This window comes from Hibiscus syriacus, unplaced genomic scaffold (genome assembly GCF_006381635.1).
Source record: "Hibiscus syriacus cultivar Baekdansim isolate YM2019G1 unplaced genomic scaffold, ASM638163v2 tig00110788_pilon, whole genome shotgun sequence".
Lineage (NCBI taxonomy): Eukaryota > Viridiplantae > Streptophyta > Magnoliopsida > Malvales > Malvaceae > Hibiscus > Hibiscus syriacus.
In genome coordinates this window covers 2,315,584-2,324,678 of record NW_024062863.1, presented here as the reverse complement: position 1 = coordinate 2,324,678, position 9,095 = coordinate 2,315,584, and the positions used below count along the sequence as shown (strand labels likewise).

Sequence of the window (9,095 nt, the reverse complement as noted above, 5' to 3'; positions counted from 1 at the left end):
GGCTTAAATGGCATATTCCATAATACATGGAGCTTCTAACATGGTGCTGACAAGGCAGAAGCATTTTCATTAGATTAAAATCTGTTTTCTTGTTTTATGTCTGGTTTTTTGCTGGGTTTTAGGGTCGGACTTTGTAGACTATGCAGTTGTCGTGTAGTATATTAACCATTTTCATTGAATACATATTTCATTTCCAGCACTGTTAAATTTTTGTTTGAATTGTTCGGCTCGTTTCATAACCAGGTTGGCGTTCAAGGTTCAGAGTTCAGGGCACAGGATTTTACGGCCTAAAACTCCAGGTTGAATTGCAGATTCTTTTGTCCAATACATATTCGAAGATGAGTACGAAGATTTTGAACTTGAATATATTAGTACTACATATACTCGACATTTACACCCGAGTCCGAGTAATATAGTTGCTGTTCTCTTCTATAAATACTGCCTCAAATTAGGGAGTTGAGTTCATTCTAAGCATGGGATCAATCACTAAGCCTCACGCAGTTTTTGTCCCATACCCAGCTCAGGGCCATGTAAACCCTTTAATGCAGTTAGCTAATCTTTTACATTCAAGAGGCTTCTACATCACCTTTGTCAACACTGAATTTAACCATAGGCGCCTAGTGAGGTCCAAGGGTCCTGGATTTCTCACCAGCCAGTCCGACTTTCGGTTCGAGACCATATCCGATGGGTTGCCGCCATCAGACTGTGATGCAACCCAAGACATATGGGTTCTGTCCGATTCGGTTAAGAGAAACTGCTCCGGTCCATTTAGGGAGTTGCTGGGTAAGCTAAATGGTTCGTCAGATTGCCCACCTGTGAGCTGTATTATTTCAGATGGTATCATGAGCTTCACAATTAAAGCAGCTAAGGAACTAGGCATACCTGAAGCTCAGTTTTGGACCACCTCGGCTTGCGGTTTCATGTCATATTTGCATTTCAGTGAACTCATCAAAGGAGGCATTGTTCCATTTAAAGGTACACTTTTCCACCTCAATAATGAAGAATCACACGATCAACTAAGTTATTTTTTATGTGTCTGCAGATGAAAACTTCAGCAACGATGGCACACTGGACAAACTGGTCCACGGAGTCCCTGGTATGAGCAACATGAGGCTCAAAGATTTCCCAACATTGATAAGAACAACGAATCAAACCGACATAATGTTGAATTTCATGAGTGAAGAATCTCGAAATTGTCTAAAATCTTCAGCAATCATTTTAAACACATTCGATGAGCTAGAACACGAAGTGCTGCAGGCAATCGCCGCAAAGTCCCCAAACATTTACACCATAGGCCCCCTTTCGCTGCTCGAAAAGCTCACTCCTCTCGGCCAAGACGACTTGCTCAGGTCCAGCTTATGGAAAGAGGACTCGGAGTGTCTCGAATGGCTTGACGAGAGACAAGCTAACTCGGTGGTGTTCGTTAGCTATGGCAGCATAACCGTGATGACACACCAACTGTTCCAGGAATTTGCTTGGGGTCTTGCGAACAGCAAGCACCCGTTTTTATGGGTGGTGAGGCCTGATATGGTGATGGGGAGCCCTGAAATCTTGCCGGAAGAGTATTACAAAGAGATCGGAAACAGGGGATTAATGGTGAATTGGTGCCATCAAGATCAAGTGCTTTCTCACCCTTCAGTCGGAGCGTTTCTTACACATTGTGGTTGGAATTCGACACTGGAGAGTATCAGTGGAGGTAAGCCTGTGATTTGTTGGCCGTTTTTCGATGAGCAGCCGACGAATTGTTTGTATCTGTGCAATCAATGGGGAATCGGAATGGAGATCAGTAATGATGTGAAGCGTGATGAAGTTACATGCATTGTGAAGATGATGATGGAAGGGGATAAAGGGAAGAAAATGAAGAACAAAGCTTTGGAATGGAAGAAGAAAGCTGAAGAAGCAACCGAGGTTGGAGGGACTTCTTACAACAACCTTAGTAAATTCATAAAGAACATACTATAACAATGTCTTCCGGTGTTGAGGTTTTTGTATTAATGTTGGATCATTGGATTTATTCTAAGTTGAATGCTTAATAAGTTGATGGAGTTCAATTTCCATTATGGTATTCCTATAACAATAAGTATTGAACTGAAAATCAATTCACCATCAGAGTCTACTACCCTTTCTTTTATTAATAGTAATTTTATTTTGGGTAAAGTACACAAATGGTCATCCGACTATATAATATTACTTTATTTAATCTCTCGATTATTAAAAGTTACAAAATGGTAGCCCGATTATTCATTATGTTCCAAACTCATCATTTTCCGTTAAAAAAATAATGACAATTTGAGTTGGATATTAACATTGTTGATTGAGATATGATAGTCGTTTAAGATTATGAGATCAAATTTTATCATATCTCAATTAGCAGATTAACGTCCAACTAGAAATATTGTTAATTTTCTAACGAAAAATAATGAGTTTGGAACATAAAGAATAGTTGGGTGACCATTTTGTAATTTTTAATAGTCAGAAGACTCAATAAAATAATATCTTATAGCCAAGGGACCATTTGTGTACTTTACCCTATTATTTTTATTGAATAGAATGGAAAATAAATTTTAAGAAATTTAGAGGTCAATTTAGAAATAAATTATTGATTAAATTAACATAAATTATTAGAATATAACTTTATTGATGACCAAAAGTAAACAACACTAAACAAGGTGACTATTCTTGTAGTACCCTTTTCCTTATAACAAAAATCATTTTTTTTAAGTTCCTTAGAACAAAATTCTAATTGGATTGAATGTAATCGTTTTTCAAGTTGGGTCAGGGTCGATATTCAATGGGCTAAAATATCAACGTTTTTTTTTTTCTCATGGCCCTTGTTATGATTAATTCAAATTAACCTTGCGGACATAAAAAATAAATTATATTAGTGACCATCCAATTAAAATTTCTTTTTATTTTGACCATTATTTTTAAATTATTGTCAATCAAGTCACCCAACTATTTAAATGCATTCAATCAGGCCACTGGTTGTTAACAATTAACGGAAGTATTGATGTGACAGTTAATAAAATTAATATAATTATATATTTGGTCAATGTTACTTATATATTATATCAATTTGATATTAATTTTAATAAATTAAAATAAATTTAATCTTCGAATTAGATCATACCACATGTCAGTAGTGCAAAATATCATAAAACGTGTCGCCACTCGATTAGAGGATTTAATTTATTTTAATTTAATATATTTAGTTTTCACCAATTAAAGGGTGACAGTTGTCATCCTCAAATGGTGGGATTCTTACTTGGGTTGTGTGGGTGACAAAAAATAGCATTGACAAGGCTAATTATTTGCCTTAAAATGGATTACATGTGATATATAATTTGTATCTTAGTATAATTTTAAATTCAAAATATAATATACATCATAACTTAAATTCACGTCTTAATAAAATTGAATATATATTTTATTTTTATCTTAACTAAATTAAAATATATATATATATATTAATCTTTTCTAAACTTTAAAAAATATTTTTTACCTTAAATTAAATATTTAAATTTTATTCTTATAATATTTTAAAATTAAGATAAAAATATATTTTTTATAGTTAAGATAAAAATAGAATATATTTCTAAATTAAAATAGGAATAAAATATATTAAAATATGTTTTAAAATTAAAATAAAATATATATTTTAAAATTAAGATAAGAATAAGATATATTTAATCTACACAATGTATTCTATTATAAACCATAAAATGGGTTTATCTTAATGGTTGATGATCCCTTTGTTATCGTAGGATGCTTGTTCAAATCTCTTAGCTATTTCTTAGGTGATGACACGTGATATGATTTGATTTGAAAATCAAATTTATTTATATTTATTAAATTAAGATTAAATTGATATAATATATAAGTAAAAAGGATCAAATATGTAATTATATTAATTTTATTAATTACTACGTCAATACTTTCATTAAATATTAACAACGATCTGATTAAATGTATTTAAATAATTAAATAGTCTAATTAACAAAAAAATAGTAGTCAACGACTATAATTGGGTCCTCTGTTACAGATTTACAGTGTTTACTCAAACTAAATAAAAACATTTGAGTTCCTTCAATTATTTACCTTTCCTTCATGTTTCTCCCTTTCTCTTTCCATTGATTTATTTCTTTTGGAGTTTGCTTCATTTTTAGTTTCCATTGTTCTTTCTGTAGTCTTCTACTACCATTTAAGCTCTCTTTCTCTCTCTTTCCCTTTCTTCTTTCTTTCAGGTTTCTCTCTCCTTTTAACCTTGTTTCTGGCGGATAAACCGGGTTTCTGCATATTCATGAAAACAAAAATACCCATCTTCTAGTAAATTCTTCCTATTCTTTTGTTCTCTCTCTTTTTTTTTCTTGTTATCTATAAAGTGTGTGAAATTAGTACATAAATGTTATGTGTAAATATAATATAATGTTTACATTTCTATAGTGTCACTCATTTAGTGATGTTAAATAGTACAAAATGATGTTGGTTTTAATGATTTTTCCTCTCTGATCTATATTTCTTACCATAAGACCTCATGTTTCTATTCAAAGCTGGCCTCTTTCAACAGGAAACTCAGATTTTATTGATTTTGAAACCTCATTCTATGTTCAAAAATGTTTTTTTACTAAAAAAAAGTTACTGATTAGCACTTCAATTTGTAATTATTGAGGCCCCATTTTCATATTGTTCTAATTGTCAATCAGCTTATGTTATCGTTCTATTTTAGTTATATTTGTTAACTGCTTGCAGATTCATATTTAGTTATGCTTTAGCTGGAGGGGAAACATGGATTTGATGGAAGATAATGGCGATTTCAGATGCTGGGATGAATTGATTCCGGATGCCTTGGGGCTGATTTTCAAGAATCTTTCACTTCAGGAAATACTTACTATTGTCCCGAGGTTCTGCAAATCGTGGTGGAGGGCGGTTACAGGACCGTATTGTTGGCGGGACATTGACATTGAACAATGGAGCCACCAATGCCGGACCGTAACCCTCGACCGGATGCTTTGAATGCTGATAACTAGAAGCTCAGGTTCACTCAAAAATCTGTGTGTTACCGGTCTAGCTAATGATGAGAGCTTTTCGTTCATCGCGGATAAGTACGAACATGTCTTTCAATTGCAATATCTGTTCATATCCCTTTGCATGAAATTTATCGAAGAACTGAAGAACACTAGATTTAATGGGAAAATGCTGCCATTTATTAGCTAAGGCAACCAACACTAGACCAAAAACTAATACATGGTTGGATGAACCTGCTTATATTTTTCATTTTTGGCTGTGATTTTATTGAAGATCTGTATGTTAAGTATCTTACTAATAGATTAGGGAATAATAACAATCATAGCCGTAAAGATTCTAAAGAATCTGAATCGAATTCTACTGTCAGCGCATAATGGTCACATTCCGTTTTATTTAGCAAATCGATTGTGGATATTGTGAATTTGATTATTGCTGCTATTATTTACTCATTCTTCCCTGCTTCTAGTGCCAAATCTCTTCAGACTTTACGGCTGCCAGGAAGCGAATTAAGCGATTCAATAGTTGAACAGGTTGCTGGGAGGCATTCTTCAGTAACTTTCTTGGATGTTAGTTACTGCAGGAACATCGGAGCTCCAGCTCTTGAAGTGATTGGCAAGCACTGTAAGCTACTAATGGGGTTGAGGAGAACAATGCACCCTTTAGAGGTAATCGATAAACTGTCTCAAGACGATGAGGCCTTTTCCGTTGCTATGACGATGCCAAAGCTCAAGCAACTCGAGGTGGCATACCTGCTTATTATCACGGAAGGTGTGCTTAAGGTACTTGAAAACTGTCCTGAGCTTGAATTATTGGATGTTCGAGGCTGTTGGAATGTGAAGTTAGACCAGAAATTTTTCAAGAAATTTTCTCGACTGAAAGTTATCGTACCTCTTGTTGTCGATTATTTGGGGATGAAAGGCTGTGATGATTGTTCAAATTATCCAGTCACATCCGGTTACTTGGCCTGGGACTTTGTCACCGGAAATGTCGGTTCTGATTATGATGATGAAATATCAGCCGGAGATCGGGACGATGACCAAAGCATGGAAGACGTGGAAATGAGGTTCTATGGCGGCTTCGATTTAGACGATGCTGCATTTGATTGGCCCCTCCCCTTAAGTTCTCTTCCCTAATCATATTTCATAATTGACATTGACAAACTCTGTCAATGCTTTCCACCATTGTTAGACCTCCATTATTGAGTACCACGTAGTTCCACCACTTCGCTTATGTATATAAACAATGGTCTTCCATGAGCGTCTGTAATAAAAACAAGTAATTTGTAGCCAAAAGAAAGTTTTTTTTATTCCTTTTAATATTCATGTAATAACCTACAATAATTAATACAATTTCGATGTGGGATTGTAAAGCTAGTTTAAGGATGGATGCCCAGTATGTATATGTTCAATTGTTCTATTAGTATATATATATATACAAACACACACACACCATATGTATTAGAAGTTTTTGTAAAATCATATATAGCTATACCACAGGACTTGGGTCTGACACTCCCTTCGATCACTAATAACAATATTTTTTCTCATTTTATATGTATAATAAGATAATAATATGTTATCACTTTATTGATCGAATAAATAAAAAGAAAAATAACATATGAAGTGTCGACGAGAAAAGAGAAAGGATATAAAAATAAAAATTAAAACCTGGATCATATAAGGGAAAGTAACACATGAAGTGTTGACGTGTGAAGAGAAAGGATATAAAAAATAAAAAAATGAATCCATGACGGATGATCATTAATTTTTTAACTATCAATGACCAAAATAGAAAGACAAACATAATATTAACAGTGATTTTGTAAAAAAAAATTTAGTGACCAAATAGAGAAATAATAATAAGTTTGTTACTAATACCGTTATTTTTCCTATTCTTAATTTTTTGTTGATTTGTTGAGTCCTTGTCTATCAAAAGTTACCAAATAGTCACCCGACTATTCATATGTTTCAAACTCGTCCTTTATCGTTAAAAAAATTGACGGTAGTCTGAGCTGGGCGTTAATATGTTGATTGAGATATGCTAAAATTTGATTTTATAATATCAGACGACTATCATATCTCAATCAGCATGTTAACATCCAGCTCAGACAATCGTAAGTTCTTTTATTGAAAAATAACGGATTTAGAATATATGAATAATAGAGTGATCATTTTGTAACTTCTAATAGTCGGGAGATTCAACAAAAAGAACACTATAGTCGGGGTACCATTTGTGTACTTTACCCTATATATTGTTTTAATTCGTGGTTTAGTAATAAGTTTATCTCATAAAAACTAATCCACTTACCCAACCACTTTCCAGCATTCGATTATTTTACTCATCCTTCTTTATTATAATGCCTTGATGCAAATGAAACATCATCATCATCCATGAAAAATCATCATCATCCACGAAACCATACGCTGCTTTTCTTCTTCTTTTATTTGAATTTTCAGTAAAGATTGGTTCTCAAAAGTTTTCATACATAACTGTTTTCAAAACTCACGCTCTTAATACACACACAAAATCACCACTCGTCTCTAAATCACCAATGTCTGCATCCGCATCCAGGTCATCATCGAGATCCATGCTACCACCTAGTAATCCATTGCCAAATTTTGGACCTTCACCGCCTTTCCTTGCTTCGTCGATTACACACAATATTTCTTCAATACTGTGATACATCTTCACTTTCTTCTCCGTTTTCATTGTCGCCTCCTTCCGTAACTCCTTTGGCAAGTTCTTTAGAAACCAGGGATGCTGTTTGATTTCTGGTATAGTTATCCTCTGAAAAAAAATATGGTGATCGGATAAAGAATATACGTGTATGTATCTAATACGGGTATATTTTAATTTTTTTAATAAAAGTTTCCATGTTCGGATATATATCGAATACCTTTTCGGGTCTAATTAGTAATATCTACATTATGCATGGATCTTACTAATATCAACTAACCTGAATTGTTTTTCTGAATTTTTTTTGGATCTTCAGGGTCGTCAAAAGGATAAGCCCCAACCAACATGACATACAAAGTAACCTCACAAGACCAAAAATCTGCAACCTAAAATTTTTCCAAAATGTTTTTTCTAAGCTTTCTTTTTCTTCGGAGTGGTTTAGTCGAATATGACAATCCAATTCGAAAATCAGAATGTTTTTGAAGGGGAAAAAAACTTAATAAGAATAAGAATTTACCTTCCCATCATATTCTTTTTTAGACAAGACCTCTGGTGCAATATAAGTTGGGGTTCCTACTGTTGATTTGGGCTGGGAATGCAACACACTTGACTGAAACATACAGTAGAAAGTTAGTAACTTTACTTTAGAGCTATGTTGTTCGGACTCTTCATTTTGTTTTCAACACCCATATCGAACACTCTTTCGATATGTTTATCCGAGTCCGAGTAACATAACTTTATTTAGCAAATAAAACAGATTGATGCTGAATAATTAGTATAGGTTCATTAGCCAAAGTCGCATATTTTGAGTCTCGGTGCAGTGCTCCCATCTAATAGTGTGTTTTCCAGCTTAAGATCCCTATAACAAATTTGCTGCATAAGTCGGGAAAATAACACGAAAATAGACAATTGAAAAACAAATGATCTCTAATATCTTAAGTAACACTACAAATCAAACAATTAGGATCAACCAAAATATTCATTCTCAATAGTCTATCTCTGATGTTAAGCCGGTCTAAAATGACTAACCTGACAATGATCGAATATCTAAGAACGTGTAAAAGGAACTAAATTAACTTTTTGCCAGAAGACATGAGACTCTCTTTCTCCTCGTCTCACCCCACAACCAAATAGTGTTAATCTGTTGCACTCCCGAAACTGAAGCGAAAACAAAAATGATATCATCAATATTGAAAATCTTCCTCAAATTTCAACTAACATAATAAATTATTATGTTACAGAAACTCGTCAACTACTAGATATATCTCCTCGTATTATTATACGTTTCATACTACACTCGGCAAATTCCACTGATCATGTTTTAGCTGATTGGTCATCTATTGCACATGCTTCTAATCTATCTCCTTTGCTTATGACTTTCTAAATTATATTTT

The 9,095-nt window shown here is 33.6% G+C and overlaps 1 protein-coding gene and 1 pseudogene across 1 annotated transcript; both read left to right on the top strand.

Annotated features, from left to right (window-relative positions):
- The first annotated feature begins 382 nt into the window (after nt 1-382).
- On the top strand, nt 383-1,962 carry LOC120140872 (linamarin synthase 2-like). Its single transcript, XM_039155871.1, has 2 exons — nt 383-975; nt 1,043-1,962. Exons 1-2 carry the CDS (start codon nt 474-476, stop codon nt 1,960-1,962), a joined length of 1,422 nt encoding a protein of 473 aa, XP_039011802.1. The 5' UTR covers nt 383-473.
- A 2,169-nt stretch (nt 1,963-4,131) lies between these two features.
- LOC120140874 lies at nt 4,132-6,391 on the top strand (annotated as a pseudogene).
- The last annotated feature ends 2,704 nt before the right edge of the window (nt 6,392-9,095 follow it).

Coding starts and splice junctions, on each gene's coding strand:
- LOC120140872 (XM_039155871.1), top strand. CDS start 474: ATGGGATCAATCACTAAGCCTCACGCAGTTTTTGTCCCATACCCAGCT. Junction 976..1,042: donor AGGCATTGTTCCATTTAAAG/GTACACTTTTCC, acceptor ATGTGTCTGCAG/ATGAAAACTTCAGCAACGAT.